The sequence below is a fragment of the Pipistrellus kuhlii genome, unplaced genomic scaffold (genome assembly GCF_014108245.1).
Source record: "Pipistrellus kuhlii isolate mPipKuh1 unplaced genomic scaffold, mPipKuh1.p scaffold_m20_p_21, whole genome shotgun sequence".
Taxonomy (NCBI): domain Eukaryota; kingdom Metazoa; phylum Chordata; class Mammalia; order Chiroptera; family Vespertilionidae; genus Pipistrellus; species Pipistrellus kuhlii.
The window spans coordinates 8,663,905-8,683,797 of NW_023425520.1; the positions used below are offsets into that span (position 1 = coordinate 8,663,905).

General features: G+C 47.8%; 1 protein-coding gene across 3 annotated transcripts in view; it reads right to left on the minus strand.

Annotated features, from left to right (window-relative positions):
* Positions 1-19,893, minus strand: part of ADAMTS2 (ADAM metallopeptidase with thrombospondin type 1 motif 2) — a 226,253-nt gene that overhangs the window by 87,232 nt on the left and 119,128 nt on the right. For all 3 annotated transcript variants that reach the window (XM_036450135.2, XM_036450136.2, XM_036450138.2), the window contains exon 4: positions 19,279-19,481. In XM_036450135.2, coding sequence (XP_036306028.1) covers positions 19,279-19,481 — 203 coding nt within the window. The remainder of the gene's footprint in view (positions 1-19,278; positions 19,482-19,893) is intronic.

The window sequence follows — 19,893 nt, forward strand, 5'->3', positions numbered from 1 at the left end:
CCCAGCCGGCTGTGCCTTGTCCTCACTCTGTGACACCCCCAGTGGCTGCTGGCCCCCAACCTGATATCCTTGTGGCCCCTGAGGTCAGACCCCAGCAGCCCCCTCCCAGAGGGCGGGACCCCCATGGTGACCTGGGCAGAGTTCCTGCTCATTGGTGTGGTGTGACAGAGACCTCAAACTGGCAAAGAGGTTCCCCTTTGGTGCTGACTCCCAGTTCCCACGCTGTGCTAAGTAGAGGGCCCACCACTCTTGTCCTACAGTGGCCTGAGGCGTGGCTCTGCCCTGACCCCCAGAGCCATGCCAACTTTCTAGGGGGCTGTGAGATGGCCAGCTGCCTCCCTCTCCCCGCAAGATGCTGCTCAGATGCTGTTGTGAAGCAGGAAGCTTGTGGTGCCCACGTGGGCATGTAAACCACTGGGAATAACGTATAAAATCCTCAGTAAAACACTCACATCCTTAACAAGGGCACAGCCACAACATTTCTGCTGAGCAAAGAGCTGATAGAGAAGGCAAAAGGAGAGACTGCAGATGGGTTGGTCTCCAAACAGCTCCTCACATCTTCCTCCTCCCTGTACCCCCATCTAACCTCCAAGTAGGTTCGCAGGTGGCAGGGCTCCGGAGTGCCTTCTCACCTCCTGTCCTGCACACACGGCCATTCTTCACCACTTAGTCACCATTTAGAGCAGATTTTACCTCCTTCCTCTGCCTGAAACTCTCAAGGGCTCTCCAGTGCCTCTAGGAACAGGCTCTTGAGGGACCCTGCTAGGCTGGCCTGGCTGGCTTCTCCCTGATCCATGTCAGCTACCTTGTTCCAACAACTCTCAGTCCCAATAGCTCTGCCTTCTTGAAGCCTGGCTGCCTCTCCTGCTGCTTGCGCAAAGGCTCGGTCCTGGAATTCCTTCCCCTCTCCTCCAGCCCCCGAATTCTTGAAATACCTGAAGAGCATTTAAAGAAACAAAGTCAAAGTAATAAATGCATTCCCAAGGAGTGGGGCAGTTACTTCCCTGTTTAACCTCATACCCCCACCCCAAGGCCCTCCCATTGCCACTGGAATGAAGTCAAACGCTGCTGCCTCTGCTGCCTCTTCTCAGATTGGCTCCGTCTGGCATGGGAAGCTCTTCCCCACATCAGAGCCCTGGCTCTTGCTGAGCCCTCTGGCTGTTCATGTTCCTTCCCCAGCATTTACCGTCCCTGCTCAAAGCAAGCCCCTAAAGCACCCGCTAATGCTCCCAGACTTGACTGTTATTTGAGACAGGAGGCACCTTTCTTCCCTGCTCACTGCTGTATCACCAGCAGAGCCAAGCACATAGTGGGTGGGCAGTGAAGAGTGTTAAGTGAATGGCTGAGTAGATAACGTCAGAGAATGTAGACTGATAGGAGATGGGTAAGATGTGTGACAGCAGTGAGCCCAGGATGCCCAAGTGCCCACCCCCACCTGCCTTCCCTGAGGCCTCTGTGCTAGGTTCTCCTCAGCCCAGAGCGCAGGGGCAGGGAGGCTGGAACGCGTCCTTGAGGCCTGCCTGAGGAATTGATCCAGGAATCTTTAAACCTTGGGGGAAACGTTCAAAGCAGCAGCCTTTCTCTGCATGGAGAGAGGCCAAAGACTCCCTTGTTGGGGAAAATACATTGTAATGCACCTTTTGCTTATTGAAAGACACAGCCAAGTTTCTGTTCTGGAATAAGCAATAAGGCAACACTGGCTCTGCATGACAATGTGAAAGTTTGCCTACTTTGTGGAAGAGTTCTACCCTGGGCAGCTGTCTGCCCTGGCTCCCTGACCAGAGCTCTGGACCCAGCGTGGAGGGAGGGCCCCTTGCAGGGAGACCACAGACATTCTCCCCCTCCCAGCCCCCTCCCCCTTCTCTCCCCCAGTCTCAGAGCCCGTGGGCATCATCTCCAGCCCTGAGAGATGATCTCTGTCACCTGTGCCCAACAGGACACAACAATGTCATTGAAAGCAATGATTTTTCATTCCTCCTGGAATTCTTATTTTTCTGCTTTCCTACCACAATTTCCACCCAAGGAGAGAGAGACAGGCAATGACCTCATGAAGGCAGGAGCCATGGCTCATGGGAAGTACTCTGGGACAGGAATAGGGGTAGAGAAAGCATCCTGGTTGACCAAGGAGGTCTGAGGAGGTGTAGAGCAGAGGCAGGAAGTTAGACCAGGGTTATGGCCTGCTCCTCGCACACATTTAGAGTCAAACAGACCCCAAGGGCTGTGGGCCCTGCTTCCCACTTGGACCTAGATAAGACCACACAGCGAGAGCAGAGTCTGCCGAAACCGGTTTGGCTCAGTGGTGGAGTGTCGGTCTGCGGACTGAGGGGTCCCGGGTTCGATTCCGGTCAAGGGCATGTACCTGAGTTGCGGGCACATCCCCAGTAGGGGGTGTGCAAGAGGCAGCTGGTCGATGTTTCTCTTTCATTGACCTTTCTGGCTCTCTATATCTCTCCCTTCCTCTCTGTAAAAAATCAATAAAACATATTAAAAAAAAAAAAAAAAAGAAAGCCATATGTCTTTGGCAAGAAACAGGCATTAAAAAAAAAAAAAAAAAAAAAAAAAAAAAAAAAAAAAAAAAGAGCAGAGTCCACTCCCCATGTGGCACACTACATGCAGGTGAGAAAGGGATGGGCTCCTGTCAGTGAATAGACCCAGTAGCAGCCTGGCTCCCAGGCCCAGAAGCTACCAGTGGTGCTGGGTGGGGTGGAGGAGGCTGGCCTGGCATGGGGAGAGGCTGTGGACAGATAGCATGGCAGTAGACCTGAACTGGGACCAGCCAGCACACCTGAGCAGCCCAGGCAAAGAGCGGAAGCTAGACCTGCTCACCTCCACCCCTAGCAAAAATGGCGATGATTCAGTCTAGCCACCCACTGTCACCAGGGCCCCAGGGATCCCGAAGTGATGAGACCCTGCCCAGCAGGTGCATATCTAGAAAAGAATGAGGAAACCATGACAGTTCAGATGGTCACCGGTGCCCTCACACAGACAGGAGGCTCAATTCAGGACTCCCAGCATAATTCAGAAGCCTCTGTGCAGCCCTCCTTGCAGCTCTCCAGCTCACTGCCCCAACTCTGCTGTGAGCACATCCCTTCGGGAGTGAAAGCGTGTACTGGGCACAGCAGATCATGGATTGGTCCTTCCAGACCAGCCACAAGGCCAGCTCGGAACAGGCATCTGAAGTGTGGAGCAAGGGGACCAAGGAAGAGGAGATGGGTGAGCACACAGCTGCAAAGGGCGCCCAGACCAAAGGGAGAGGGGCTGAGCTCATGGAGGCAAAGACTCCTGCAGGTCATTTATGGGTATGGAAGGCCATGGGGAGCCCCATGGGCCTGGTCAGAACCAGGCTGCTGTGTGCTGCGTGTGGGGACATTGTTGGGGACTCACTATGCTAACACAGATGCTGCTCCCTCCTGGCCATTCCTCTGCCATGCCAGCCAGTCTCAAGTCTTCTCATTTGTTAGATTGTTACCTGCCCCTCCTTCCACTACACCTGTGCTCCTGTGAACGGGGGCCTTTCTGCACCCTCAGTGCCAAGGCTCTGGCTGGTCCCCAAAGCTCCCCATCCACTCACCCCATCTGGTCAGCCCGGTGCCTCAGAGGTCTCCCTGTCCCAAATCCCTGAGCCTGCCACACTCCAGGGACCCTCTGAGGGTGTGACAGCTCTGCATGGAATGGCACCAAGTCTGTTGTCAAAACCAGCTTGGACTCGCCTCCACTGTCACCTGCTCCCTTGCCCGGCATAGGCACTGGCCACGGGGCTACCACAGCCCTTATCCTCCTTGCTGTCCTAAGGCAGGCAAGTGTGTCCCCATGAGAGCCATGCGTCTCGGTCCAAGAGCTGGCTGTCTGGGCAAATGTCACAGACACAAAGGAATGACTGTAGCACATCATTCGTCAGCTCTGACCTTGCCAGACCTGTGCCAGGCACCTCCCTGTGTCGTTAACTGTTGCCTCTGACACGCTGCCGGGGAGCATTATGACACCTGTTTCACCAGTGAGGAAACGTGACTCAGAAAAACTGAGAAATTTGCTCATATGAATGTGAGTGGAAATCAGGACAAAGGCTTTGGAAGGCAACTTGGGAAACCAACTGCGATTAGTCATTCGCCCCAGTGACTCAGCTTTTCAAACGGCCAGCTTCTGTGATGCAGAGAAGCCTTGGGCATAAGAAAGAAAGGAAAAGGACACTCAGGCTATTGGGACTGCTTTCCCATGGGCAGGTGGAGACTATTTTTTTCACGGCAGTCTCTGGGGCCATAATCATTTTACGAGAATTCATGTACTCACTTATTCATTCAAAAGATGTTCAATCAGCACCTACTATGTGCTGGGCCTTTGGCCAGGTAGTGAACATGCAAATCAGCTAAGTGGACTCCTAGAACCTCACATTAAACTTGGGGCTCCTTGTGTGAACCCCTATCCCTTCCAAGATACACACTGGCAAGCCCCTCTCCCCCTCCCAGCAGGGGAGCAGGACCCCAGGGTCTCTGGGTTGCACCTCAGCACTGAGTGCAGGAGGAGTGACAGCCCATACCAGCCCAGACTACAGCCCCAGGCTGTGACACAGACCCAGCTTTTCTGGACCAGCTGTCACCGCCTTGCTGGAGTCTGCATGAGACAAGCTTCAGAGGTACCTCAAGCTGTCACTGAGGAGTGTGGACATCTTGCCCTCCTGATCTACGGGGACTCTAACACCCACTTTGACAACCAACAGCTCTCCCAGGGAAGCCAAGGACAGGCTGCTCTGAGGCTTCCTTATCAGGAGGCCTCCCCCAGGGGGCAAGGAGGTGGGGAGCGTGGAGGGAGGTAGAGGCAGAGGCAAGCACAGCCCTGTCACCCCCCTCAGGACCTTCTCCATCTTTGTTGTCATCAATGGGGGGAGATGGTTGACCCTATCAACACTGGAATGGACTCCATGCAGGCAGGACCCTGTGCTCACTCAGCACATTTCCAGCACCTATAGACAGTCTGGCACGTAGTAGGTGCTCTATAGACATATGCTGAATGAGCAAGGGACAGAGCGGGTGACTGAAACTCAGACCAGGAAGACAGCATGGGTGGATAAGCCAAGGAGAAAACCAGGAGAGTGACAGAACCAGGTAGAAAGGAAACTGGCATGTGGGCCAGTGTCATCAAATGCTGTTGGGAGGTCAGAGAGGCGAAGGTGAGGACACACTTTAGAGGAGGCTTCCGCAGGGATTCAGGGCTGCTTGTTCTTCAGGCTGGACCAGTGTGGGGAGGATGTCACCTGGGCCAGGTCCTGAGGAGGACCTACCTCTCCACAGGGACAGAAATCCATGCCTGAGTCATGCCACCACCCTCTCTGGGCCCCCATGATCTTGTCCAAGGAAGGGAATTTCGCAGGGCCACTGTGACAACATAGAGACATCACACAAGTGCCTCCTTGCACATGGCCAGCATGTGCGAACCCAGGCTCCTCAGGCCCTGGGCAGAGGCATTTCTAATAATAGAAGGCATAAACCCAAACTCATGAAGGCAGATGTTTCTCTTCTAAGTCGCAAAACCAACCTTATCACTCCCTTGTAGTATTATTGCCGTGGATCCCAGGCCCCTTAGCCAGGCATAGAAGGCTTTGCCACCTCATGTCCTGCCTTTCTTCCAGCACCCTACACTCAAAAGGGGCTCAAACATGCCCAGTGATGTAGTGATGCCACTGGGCCTTAGCACGTGACATTCTTCCACCCGCAGCAACATCAACACACTCCAAACTCTTTCCCCAGCTAGCCCCTGCCTCTGTGTTAGGGGCACTCTTCCCTGTCACCCCGTAGTGCCTTATAATTTTTGTGATTAGTATGTGTGTCAACTAGGGTATAATTACTCATTCCTTTCCCTGCTCTCCAGTCCTCCCATGCTCCAAGCTCTCTGAGCACAGGGACACGACTGTTCAATCCTGTTCCCAGAGTCCCGAATGGGGCCAATTTAGATCAGGCATTCAGAGTGCGCTCATGAACTAATATGTGAGCAGGGATGGCCCACATTTGTGGGACACTCTCCATACGCCCAGCATTTTGGTAAGCATTTTTTTCTGGTGTTTAACTTGAGTCATGCTCACAACAGCCCTGGAAGGTACATAACTGCCCCATCACAGGACACAGCTAGGCAGGCAATGGCCTCATTTCTTCTAAGCCAGAAGGAACAATCCACTCACTGACTGGCCAGACTTGCCCACAGTTGTGTTCTGATTCACTTGTGTGAGGTCTTGATTTCAACTTGCTGACATTAACAAATAATTAGATTTTCTATAAAAATTGGATTTCCAGCCTCTCCTGGAAAAAGGAGCTAGCAACATGGGGCCTGCTTATTCCTACATAAGTCAGTGTGACACAGGAAGGGATCTCCAGACATAGTGTCTCCAGTCAGTCACCCCAATTCCCACCACTCCGTATTGCTCATGGCTACACTGGCCCCTAACTATGCCTCCTGCCTGGCTCCCACCAACACCTGAGAGTGCTGTCCTTTTATAAGCATTGCAGCAACCACACACACTGGCCCTGCCAGCCCTATCTCATAGTGGCACACAGGGACAGGCAGAAGGAGCAGGGACCGTGCTGGCACAACTTGTTGGGGCCCATGATACAGGACCTGTGGTGCTGTGTGTGGCAATGGAACTTCTGCTCCCTGTCCTCTCCTCCTGTGCCATGGCCAGGCCCAAACTCAAGTATGTCCCCTTGTCCAGGAGCTCTGTCTGATTCTCTTCAACTTAAGGGAACCAAGGGTTAGTGTCCAGATTCAGAGATGTTTTTCTGTTTACCAGGAACCAGAGCCAGAGACACGTGAATAGGACTTGGGATTGTGCCTCCCTCTGGCTGGGTTGGAGCTCTGTGGCCAGTTTCCAAGTTACACCCCTCCCCAGGACGAGCAGAAAACATTCCTGTCCCCCATCCCTGCCCCGGCTGCTCTCCACCATCACCACATGGCCCCAACATTCCTGGAAGCTGGTGAGAAATGAAACCCATATGCCTCTGATTGTTTGCAAACCCTGGCAAAACTTTGGTAAACCCAGGCCAACTACTGGATTAAATTAGAAAAGAAAAGAGGGGGGGAAAAGAGAGAAACCATTCATTCAACAAACATAAGAACATACTGTACAGAGGACTGTTTCCATGCTCAGAGGAGTCTGAGGGTATAGCCTCAGCTCTGAGAGCTCATGCTCTTGGGATCCTATGTTCTTTGTGAGCCTAAGGAGCATCTACCCTCAGCAGGAGAAATGCCTTGGGAAATCGTGGGTTAACACAGCTGGGAGAGAGAGCTCTCCTGCCCAGAAATCTGCTTCTCCTGTTCCATTATTTAAAAATGGATATTAAGATCAGCTCATTCAATGGCTTTGTAAAGAATCTTCAAAGTGACCTCACAGGTGCACTAAGTTGGCAAGGTAAGGTGGAAGTGGGTTGGGCTGGGGTCTGAGCAGGGAGAATGTGGAGTTTGGCTTACGTGCAAGGTCTCTGCAATGGCCTTGAGGAAAGGGCTGCTCCAGCTGCAGGGACTTGGAGGAGCTGCAGAGGGCAAATAGGAAGCTGGTCTCCTGGGATCACCTCTTGCCAGCCGTTATGGACCCTTAGAGTGTTTGGGAGGTTTAAAATTGCGGAAGCCAAGTTTAGGGCAAGGCAGGAACTTTGCCAGGTGGGTAAAAGCCAGGATTAGAATTCAGCTGGTTCTGACTTCAAAGCTGGTCCTCAAGCTATGCCAAGTACTCTCTTAACATGGACACCCAAGGGCACTGATGCAATGGGATGAAAATGCAATTTCTGGAGGGCTGGGGACACTGCTCAAGGAGGACACTAAACAAGTAGATGTCTCCAGAGCCTGATAGCAAATATTTCTTTAACATCAGGTAGTGACTACTTTTAGCTTTATTGGCCACATTGTTCCTGTCCCAGCTATTCCATTTACCACCACATGAATGAGCTAAGACATGAATGAGTGGGTGTGGTTACGTGCCAATAAAAGTTTATTTATGCAAACGGGTGGTGGCCCAGAATTGGCCCTTGGGCTGTAGTTTTGGCAGCCCTGTTTAGAATCTCTAGTGTGTCTTGAAAAATACATGTGAACAGTGACATGTCCAAGTTTACTTTAATATAACATTGATGTTTTAAAATGCTTGCTGTCCAAAAGAAGTGGCACTTTGAGGAAGACACATCACCTCTGTTCTCTGACCTCAGTAGCCTGCCTGCAGCAGGCCTCCTGAGAGTATGAGATCCAAGGATCAAAGGACAATCACAGGCCACCTTCAGGGGTGGGCTTCTTTCTACAAGCACTGCTTGCTATCAGCTCATCCTGGCAGCTTGGGGGTCTCAATGGACAGTGAGATTTCAAGCAACACACCCAACCCTCTAGTTTCTCAGGGAAGAGTAGGATTGAAATTAGTGCTTCAAGTTAAATGCTGTAAAGCCACATATAAGTCACTGATTTGGGCCCAAAGTTTATACTTCTTGAAATCTTGGTGCAAAGAGAATTTACTTTTAAAAATATATACATGCAAATGTTACTTTAATAATTGCTCCAGAGAAAGATTCAAACATGGCTGCTGACAGGATAGCAGAGAGGGAGAGTATGAATGAGCAAAGGAGAGAGAGGTATGTGTGGACATGTGTAGTGTGTGTGGGAGGGAGTGAGGGACAGGTAGACAACATCACAGGAGTTCTGGGGACTGGCAGATTGGACTCTTCTAGACAGGGAGCCCCTGCTACCACTGTAGGCACTCCAAGGATGGCACAGTATTAGCGTGGAACACAAGCCATCTTGTAGAGGGCAGTAACAGAGACCAGAAGTGCAGCTACACGAACACCCAGATTGACCTCAGACATCAGCCCCAGACCTTTGCAGAGAGCTGCTTGTAGCCATAACCCGTGTGGAACCACCACCATGCCCAAGCAGTGAGCAGAGTGGTACCAAACCATGGTTCCCAGACAGCTGCAGTGAGTGCAGCCAGAGAGACATCCCAAACTGCACCTCCTTGCCAAAGACAAAACCCAGCAATCCAAGATATCACGTTACAAGACGCTGCACTGTGAGTGCAAGCCAGGGGTATCTCACTCACTCTTGACCATCCCAGTACAGAGCCACAAACCAGTGTGTGCTCTGCTCCTCGGCATAGACTTCTAGCTGATGAGGGCTCCCACCCCCAGCACCAAGAGGGCCTTTGGGCTGGCACAGGGATCTGCCTCCAGCACAGACAGAGCTATCACCCAGCATGCACCCTACCCCCTGGCACTGGCCAGAGCTACTGGTGCAACTTGGTGTGCCCAGCCAAAGGTCACAGGATTATGCTGCTTGTGTGCTGCCAGAGGGTACTAGGGCACCATCCTGCTTTGGGTGCCAGAACTACACAGTGAATTGAATGCTTGAGGGCTCTAGGCCCTCACAGAGAGTCTCCCATGCCAACTTTCAGAAACTGAAGTGGACAACTGAGGGACCAGAACCATGAGAGAAGGGGGTAAAACTCATAGAAAAGACAATAAAAGTGGAACTCAAGGCAGAGCCAGCATTCTGTTTAGTGAATCCTGGATCATTGAACTGCTAGGGGCTTCAACCCCTTGGATCCCAAGCAGGGAGCCCAGGGCCAGAAAGAGGGAGACAAAGAAACAAATCCCAAAGGAAAGAAAATGAAGAATCTCCAGAAAAGGGACTAAATGAAATAGAGACAAGCAATATATAACAGAAAGAATTCAGAGTAAAGATCATACAGTTCTTAAACCATCTGGATGAGAAAGTTACCAACATATATAAGAAGCAAGAGTAATTGAAGAATGATATAGCCACAATAAAAAAAACACAACACAATGGGAGGTTTCAACAATAGACTAGAAGAAGCGGAGGACTGAATCAGCAAGTTAGAAGACAGGGTAGAAAAACATACCTAATCTGAACAGCAACTGAGGAAAAAAAAAATTAGGAAGCAGGAGGAGAGCTCAAGGGAGCTTTGGGACAACATGAAACAAAGCAATATCTGTATAATAGGGGTGCCAGAAGGACAAGAAGAGGAGCAAAGATTAGAAAACCTAATAGAAGAAATAATGACAGAAAACTTTCCTGCCTTGGGGAAGAAAAAAGTCACACAAGCACAGAGTCCCTAACAAGATGAACCCAAAAGATACACAACAAGACATGTTGTAATAACAATGGCAAACATTAACGACAAAGAGAGCAAGTTAAAGGCTGCAAGAGAGAGGCAGAGAGTTACCTACTCTTCCCTGAGAAACTAGAGGGTTGGGTGTGTTGCTTGAAATCTCACTGTCCATTGAGACCCCCCAAAGATCTCCCATTAGATTATCAAATGATTTCTCAACAGAAACACATCAAGCCAGAAGAGAATGCAATGAAATGAAGTATACAAAGGTATGCAAAGCAAGGGACTGAGTCCAAGAATACTCTGTCCAGCAAGATTATCATTCAAAATTGAAGGGAAATCAGGAATTTCACAGACAAAAAAAGGCTAAGGGGTTTACTGCTACCAAGCCAGTAATGCAAGAAATGCTAAAGGGACTGTAATAAAAAGAAGAAATATAAAGGGAAGAAGGAACACAGGCATAAAGAATAAAAATATACAAACAATAAAACCTTAATCATAAATGGATTAAATGGTCCAATCAAAAGACATAGGGTGGCTGAATGGATAAGAAAACATGACTCATATATATGCTGTCTTCAAGAGACCCACCTCAGAACAAGGAACTCAAAGAGACTGAAAGTGAAAGGATTAAAAAAATGTATTTTTTTGGCAAATGGAAATGAAAAAAAAAAAGCTGGGGTTGCAATATTTATTTCTGACAAAATAGACCTCAAAGTGAAGGCTATAACAAGAGATAAGGAAGGCCACTTCATAATTATAAAGGGGTCAATACAACTCTGGTAAACATATATGTATCAAGTGCAAGAGCACCCAAATACATAAAAACCTTCTGGAAGATATCAAGGGAGAGATCAACAGCAATAAATCATAGTAGGGGACTTTATTACCCCATTGACATCATTGGATAAACCTTCTAGACAAAAAAATCAACAAAGAAATAGCATTCCTAAATGACTCACTAGATCAGATGGAATTAATTGACATCTTCAGAACATTTCACCCCAAAGTTACGGAATGTACATTCTTCTCAAGTGCACATGGGATATTTTCAAAGATAGACCACATATTAGGACACAGGCAAAGTCTCTTCAAATTCAGGGAGATAGAAATCATATGAAGCATCTTCTCAGATCACAATGGCATAAAATTAGAAATCAACTACAATAAAAAAAATCAAACACTTGGAGGCTAAATAGCATGCTTATTAAACAATGATTGTGTTACCAAAGAGATCAAAGAAGAAATAAAAAACATCCTGGAAACGAATGACAATAAAAACACAACAATCCCAAATCTATGGGACACAGTGAAAGCCGTCCTGAGAGGGAAGTTCATAGCATTATAGCCATACCTAAAAAAACAAACCCCAAGAAAAACTGGTAATAAATTATCTAACCTTACAACTTAAAAATTAGAAGGAAAGCAATAAGAAAAGCCCAGAGAAAGCAGAAAGAAGGAAATAGTAAAGATTAGAGCAGAAATAAATAACATAGAAACCAAAAAAGAAAACAGTACAAAAGATTAATAAAATCAAGAGCTGGTACTTTGAAAAGTTAAACAGATTGATGAACCTCTAGCCAGACTCACCAAGAATCAAAGAGAGAGGACCCAAATAAACAAAATTAGAAATGAAAGAAGTGAAGTAACAACTGACACCATGAACATACAAAAGATTGTAAAAAATTTACTATGAACAACTCCATTCAAACAAATAGGACATATTCCTAGAAAAATACAATCTTCCAAAACTCAATCAGGATGAATAAAAAAATCTGAATAGGTCAATAACTATGGAGCAAATTGATGCAGTAATAAAAAATTTCTAGTAAACAGAGCTCTGCACTGGATGGCTTCACAGGATAGTTTTATCAAACATTCAAAAAAGAATTAAAACCTACTCTCCTCAGACTATTCCAAAAAATATAAAAGGAAGGAACACTTCAAAGCTCTTTCTATGAAGCCAGCATTACCTTAATCCCCAAACCAGATAAAGGCACTTCAAAAAAAGAGAATTACAGGCCAATATCCCTGATGAACATAGATGCTAAAATCCTCAACAAAATATTAACAAATAGGATCCAGCATTACATTAGAAAGATCATACACCATGACCAAGTGGAATTTACTCCAGGGATGCAAGGCTAGTATAATGTTTGCAAATTAATAAATAAGATACATCACATAAACTAATTGAGAGAAAAACATCACACAATCATATAAATTCAGGAAGATAGAAATCATATGAAGCATCTTCTCAGATCACAATGGCATAAAATTAGAAATCAACTACAATAAAAACAATAAAAAATTGAACACTATAAATTGATGCAGAAAAAGCATTTGACAAAATCCAACACCCTTTCTTAATGACAACTCTCAGCAAAGTGGGAACAGAGGGATTATACCTCAACATGGTAAAAGCCATATATAGCACATTTATAGCCAACATCATACTCAATGGGCAAAAACTAAAACCATTTTCCCTAAGAACAGAAACAAGAGAGGGATGCTCACTTCCACCACTCCTGTTTGACATAGTACTTACTGGAAAAGCTATCCATAGTGATCAGACAAGAAAAAGAAGTAAAAGGCATCCAAATTAGAAACGAAAAAGTAAAACTGTTATTATTCACAGATGACATGAGTCTTTGCAGCCCAGAGTTCCTTTCAAGATGCATAGAAAACCCTAAAGATTCCATAAAAAAACTACTAGACTTAATAAATGAATTTAGCAATGTATTAATAGCAGGATATAAAATTAACACTCAGAAATCTATGGCTTTTTTATTCATCAATAATAAACTCCAGAAAGAGAAACTAAAAAAGAAAAAAATCCCATTTACCATTGCAACAAAAAATTAAGATACCTAGGAATAAACTTAACTAAGGAGGTAAAGACCTATACTTGGAAAACTACAGGATGTTGAAAAAAGAGATAGAGGAAGACATAAACAAATGGAAGAATATAATGTGCTCATGGATTGGTAGAATCAACTTCATTAAAATGTCAATACTAGAGCCCGGATAGCTCAGTCGGTAGAGCATCAGACTTTTAAAATGTCAATACTCCCCAAAGCAATTTATATATTCAATGCAATCCCATTGAAATACCAGTGGCATATTTCACAGACCTAGAACAAACTCTTTAAAAAAATTCATCCTATATAATAAAAGGTTAATATGCAAATAGACCAAATGGCAGAACAACCAAACAACTGAACAACTGGACACTATAGTTTGTGTTCACCACCAGGGGACATGCACGGAACATAGCAGATGTCAACAGCAGGCGACAGAGCGCAAAACATGACAGGTGGAATGGTGGAGCAGGTGGCCAGTTGCTGTCATCAGGGTAAGCCTCTGGTAGTTACTGAAAATTCTTTGCTCCGTGTGCCGCAGACTTGCCCAGCGCTCGCACTTGCTACTGGCACTGGCTCTGTTTGCCCCTGAGGGCTTTTCCACCTCCCCCTGCTCCTGAGGGGCAATCAGGGTTGGCAGCCACCTCTTACACCTGCTGCCGGGGCTGGCCCTGCTTGCAGCCGTAGCTGGCACCAGAGCCCTCACTCACTCGCACCTACTGCTGGCACTCAGCATCAGTCCCAATTGCTCGGCACCATCACTAGGCGAGAGCAGCGACTGCTGGCCCCGATTGCTCTTGAGGGCTTCTCTACCTCTGCCTGCTCCTGAGGGATGACTGGGGCAGCAGCTGCCACTCATACCCGCAGACAGTGCCAGCCCGCTCCCACCTGCTGCTGGCACCATCCCCAATTGCTCCATGCTATCAGAAGATGTGAGCGGGGTCACTGTATGGGAGCAGCAGTGGTGGAAGTGGGTCTGGTAGCAGACAGGGGCCAGAGGCCATGGCGGGAGGGTCCAGGTGAGGGCACAGAGGATAAACCGAGATCTGCCTCTGTACCTACTGCAGCCTTGCAGCCCAGAGTTCCTTTTAAGGTGCACAAATTCATGCATTGGGCCCCTAGTATGGAATAAAAAAAGACCCTGAATAGCTGTAGCAATCCTGAGAGAGAACAAAATTGCAGGAGATCATGATACCAGATATCAAGCTATATTACAAAACCGCTTTTCTCAAAACTGCCTGGTACTGGCACAAGAACAGGCATATAGATAAATGGAACAGAACAGAGATCCCAGAAATCAACCCAAGCCGTTATGTTCAATTAATATTTGACAAAGGAGGCAAGAGCATACAATGCAGTCAAGACAAGTCTCTTTAATAATGGTGTTGAGAAAATTGGACGGATACCTGCAAAAAAAAAATTAAAACTAGACCACCCCAAAAATAAAGTCAAAATGGATAAAAGACTTAAATGTAAGATGGGAAACCATAAAAATCTTAGAAGAATCCGTAGGCAGCAAAATATCAGACCTATGTCATAGCAGTATCTTTACCAATATAGCTCCTATCTCAATAGAAACCAAGGAGACAACAAACAAATGGAACTACATAAAAATAAAAAGCTTTTTCAAAGCAAAATAAACCATCAACAAAACAATAAGGGAGCCCACTGCATGGGAGAACATATTTGCCAATGTTATCTCTGATAAGGGTTTAATATAAAAAATTTACAGGTCTCATACAACTTAACAAAAGGAAGCTAAACAATCCAATAAAAAATGTGTAAAGGTCCTTTATAGGTACTTTTCAAAAGTAGACATACAGAAGGCCAAGAGACATGAAAACATGCTAAAAGTCACTAATCATCTGCGAGATGCAAATCAAAACAACAATTCGGTACCATCTCACACCTGTCAGAATGTCTATCATCAACAGTTCAACAAATGACAAGTGCTGGTGAGGATGTAGAGAAAAGGAACCCTCTTGCACTGCTGGTGGGAATGCAGACTGGTGCAGCCACTGTGGAAAACAGTAAGGAGTTTACTCAAAATATTAAAAATGAAACTCCCATTTGACCCAGTAATCCCACTTCTAGGAATAGATCCCAAGAAATCAGAAACACTAATCAGAAAGGATATATGTACCCCTATGTTCATAGCAGCACAATTCACCATAGCTAAGATTTGGAAACAGCCTAAGTGCCCATCAACAGATGAATGAATTAAAAACCTGTGGTAAATCTACACAATAGAATACTACACTGCTATAAAAAAGAAGGAACTCTTACCATTCACAACAGCATTGATGGATCTGGAGAATATTATGCTCAGAGAAATAAGCCAGCCAGAGAAAGATAAATAGCACACGATCTCACTTATTTGTACAATATAATGAACAAGATAAACTGATGAATAAAAATAGATCCAGAGACAGAGAATCATTGAACAGACCATCCACCCTTAGAGGGAAGGCATGAGAGGGTAGGAATGAGGGTAAGAGATCAACCAATAGATTTGTATGCATGCACATCAGCATAACCAATGGACACAGACAGTGTGTAGGGAGGAGAGGGGAGGGCAAATAGTGGAAGGTTGGAGTGGCTGAAGAGAGGGCAATGGGGGGGGGAAAAGGAGGCATATGTAATACTTTAAACAATAAAGAATTAAAAAAATTGCCCTGGTTTCCCCCAGAGCATGTATCCATTCCTGGCTTCAGAGGCATCTGAGCCGGGGAAGAAGAGCCACTGTCTGTGCCTTATCATCCAAGGTAACCAGAGATGCCACAAGCACAGGGCTGCATCTCAGCCAGGCTTCTTGGAAGCTACCACTGCAGAGAGCTTGGGAGCAGACGGCAGCTCAGGTCCTGGCAGAGCAAGTATGAAAAATGGTAATTCCCTAAGCATGGGTCAGCAGTAGGCGTGTTCAGGAGTGCTGGCTGCATCCCAGCCTAGGAAGACCATACACAGCAGTGAGCATTCTTCCAAGGAGGAACAGTGAAATTTTTCCAAGGAGGAACAGTGAAATGGGACAGTGCTCCCAGCACACAGGTGAGCCAGGCAGAGGTGAGCTCCTGGTTCTTAGGGCTGGGCCTGGTGGAGACCAGAAGAGACTGTGGAAGGTTGGAGGAGAGGAGCAGGGTGACAGCAGACAGAGGCTGGCTGTGCAGAGCCATGTGGGAGCAGGGAGCCTACGAGAAGCCCAGCACAAGTGTGGGGGCCAGGCCTGGAGAGCCAGCAGGGCTGGATGGACTACATATCAAACAGGTATCTGAGGCTCTCTGGCAGCCTTTCCCTGACATCCTAGCCTCTTCAGCAGGCTAAGGGACCCTGGACCAAGGGGACCAGGCCTCAGCCTGAGTTTGCCAGCAACCTTATTTTCAGCAAGTATATGCTAAAAATTAGTGCAAGGGTGTCGGAGGGCGAGGCTGAGGCTCAGCACACTCTCAGGCACAACTTTCTTCATTTTGGCAGAAGCTGAGAGTGGAGGCAGCTTTGAGATGAATGTCTGGATGGGCAAGGATGGGAAAGAGCCCTGGAGGATAGGCCCTAGGCAGGTAGTGTAGGGAATGGGGTGCCAAAGTTGGCTGGCATGGTCTAATGCAGGACCAATGGTCCTGGGTTTATGGGCAACCAGCCAGTCTGTGCTCTGAAGGACCCTACCCTCAGGGCTTAATGCTGGGCACTTGCCAGTCTTGAAATTCTTCTTTTTACACTTTGAAGTAAGTCAAGTTGGATGGGACAGGAAAGCCTTGGCTCATATGCCTAGGACAGGTTCTTGACTACCTGCTCTCTACCCTGTAACCACTGCTGACCTCTGCCCCTGGCAGGGGCCTGGATGTAGTTGCCTAAAGGGTCAAGGTGGGTGCATGTGCCAAATAGCATCTCAAGCGGGGGTACAGCTGTGGCCATCCCACCCTGGGCAGGCAACCCCCACACAAGTCTCAGAGGAGGTGCGATCCAGGTGCTGAGGTGTGAAGAGCCTTGGCCATCAGCCCTGGGTTGAAGCTCTGGGCCCATGGGAAGGGGAGCTGCCAGGTTCACTGTCCCCAGACTGTCTGGGCAGGGCACAGAGCCATGGGTTCCTCCAGTGGTGCCTGCCAGCTTGGACAGGGCAGCTGTCAGGTCCCAGGGGCCCAGAACTGCCCATGGTCCATGCAGGAATCTGTGCCTAGGGGGGCACTTTCTCCATGGGCTTTGTCTCTGGGGCTCCTATCTTCTTTCTTCTATTTCCTGAGTCTGGCTTGTGCTTTGCCTGAACTTCTGGGCACCTTGAGGCACCCTCTGCCATTAACCACAAAATACTCTGATGATTCTCCATACAAGTTAAATACTTGAATATGTGCATTTAAAACAGACTTTGTACAATGTAAAGATAAGTGGTAAAATTCAAGCTAGTAATTTAACATTCTAACTGTTCTTTAGTTACAGTCAATAAAGAGAAAACCTTAAAATCTTGACAAGTTGAGAGAGAGACTATAGGAGAAAGAAAAAAATGATTTAATAGGTACCTTTTATGGTACCTTTTCCTGCTTTTTGAACAAGAGAACCACATTCTCATTTTGGCCCCAAAGTTTTGTGCCAGGAGACCTTCTGGGTGTGGGTCTGCTGGGGCTGGCCAGTGTGACAGGAATGGCCAGGTGGTCTGTGAGGGTGAGGTTTGGGGAATGATGCTGCTGACAATAGGCCAGAGAAGTCACTGCTGGGGCGACCAGAGTGAAGTCCCAGAAGATTGACTTCCAGGGAGGCATGGAGTGCCAGACACTGCACCCAATGTAAAACTGGGGAGTCCAAGGCCTCAGAACACAACTACACACAAACATGTGAGCTATCAAAAAACAATCCCACACAAAACAAAACAATGGCAAACCACAAAACTGGGAAGACTATTTCCCACCCAGGCAACAGACAAAAAGTTAACCTATCCCATACAATACTAGTAAAAGCTTAATATGCTAAGTGTCTGACCATTCGACCAGTCACTATGACTTTCACTGATCACTAGAGGGCAGATGCTCTGACCGGTAGGTTAGTTTGCTGCTGGGGTCCAGCCAAAGGGGATTGGGCTAGATGTGCCAGATATGCCTTGGAACACTCCTGCGGTCCCTCCCTGGTCCTGATCTTGCACTGGTGGGGTCTTTTGGCCTAGCCTGTGCCTTCTTGCAATCTGGGACCCCTTGGCATACTCCTCAAGGATAATTCTAGATGTGCTGTTGATGAATTAAGTACTGCTACCATCATGATAGCAAAACCACATTTTATTTAGTAACTGGACTGTTCACCTCCCATTATCTTATTTAATCTTTATCCTGAAATGCAAATTATTAATCCACTTTAAAGATGAGAAAACCAAGGCTCATAATACACAGCCCCACTACTTTCCAATTCCCCAGCTTTGGGCTTCCCTGCCCACCTCCAGCCCCCTGCAAGTGCCTGCTCCTTCCACAGATCTGTCTTTCCCACCAAGATCCTACACACAGGATGAACCCTGCTCCTCCCTCCCACCCGAGGTCTCCCGACTGGGCTCAGCTGAGCTGAACGCTGCCCCTAGGGCTTGCACTTGGAGAAGGGAAGCCTCACATCCTCATGGTGACCCTGACCAAGCATCAAGCAATGAGGGGAAGGCTCTCCCATACCAGACAGGGAAGAGGCAGGGCTGTGCCCTCTGTTGGCCAGTTAGGCAGCAACCCCGTGCCTCCTGGGGTGGGGGTGGGGACTGTCATGTGGGGGCAACTCCTTAATCTCTCCTGTTGGGTAAACAAGGGGGCGACACCTTGATCTCTCCATATTGGGCAGACAAGGGGCAAGTGCCTCATCATGCCCAGAAGGCACAAGTGGCAGCACAGCTTCGCAGAAAGAAACGGATCCCTCTTCAAGCTTCCATTCCTCTGCCTACTCCTGGAGAAGCCTGGATGGGTGTTAGTCTGTCCCCTTGGGGGGCACACACTGATATCCCTTCTTTATTGCTTTATGTTTTAGTTACCTTTATGTAAAGTGAGGTTGTTTCCTTTGTAAATAATTTTAAGTTTTAAAAAGTCAGTTCATTTATAGGAAAATACACAGTCCAGGGCAGTGTGGTAAAAATAAAGAAAACGGAGCCAAATGACTGGCATTTGGGGAAATGGCCTCAGTGTGTAAACAGCCTAGCCACGTCAGAATATGCCCCAATGACAGATAAGAAAACTCAGGTTCAGCATGGCTGATGGGAAGGTTACACTTTCTCACCTGTGGACCCAGAGCGTTTCCCTGAAGCCACATCACTCATCCCTAGATCCACTAGGAAAGCACAGAAAGCACAGGTGCCCACCTGCACCTCCCTCCCCCCGCCCCACTTACAATGTTCATGAGTGTGAGCAGGTACTTCTGCACGTGCTCCTTCCCATGGAACTGGACCACAGAGTCGTCCACACCCAGCAGGACCTCGATGTTGTAGTCGTCATCGGCGGTGTGTCTGCGTGCCCTGCGCCTCGAGCTGTTGATCCGTTCCTCCAGGACGCCCAGGGTACGGCTGAGGCTGTCCAGGCTGCCAAGGGAGGCCCCTGGAAAGACAGAGGGCACAGTGCGCAGCTGCGGCCGGGCTCACCGGCAACACAGCAGCAGCAGGACAAACTCGGCATCTGCCCAGCACCAGCTTGGCCATCACCTTGTTGCAAACTTACATTCTTGTCCCATTTTACAAAACCACAAACTGAGTCTCAGAGATGGCAATATGATGTGCCAAGTCAGCTCAAACCCAGCAGTACACAGATCAATTCCTCGGCCATTGCAGAGCCCTGGGCTGGCACCCAGGGACACACAGAGAGGCCAGGAAGCTGGGCTGCCCAGCTGGGAGTAGGTTCAGGGTGGCAGAGCAGATTCTTTCACCCTTCACACACTCAACAATTGAGAAGGGTTGCCTAGGTGCCAAAGAACTGGTCTCCAATGTGTGGCCACACTTGTTATTTTTTTTAA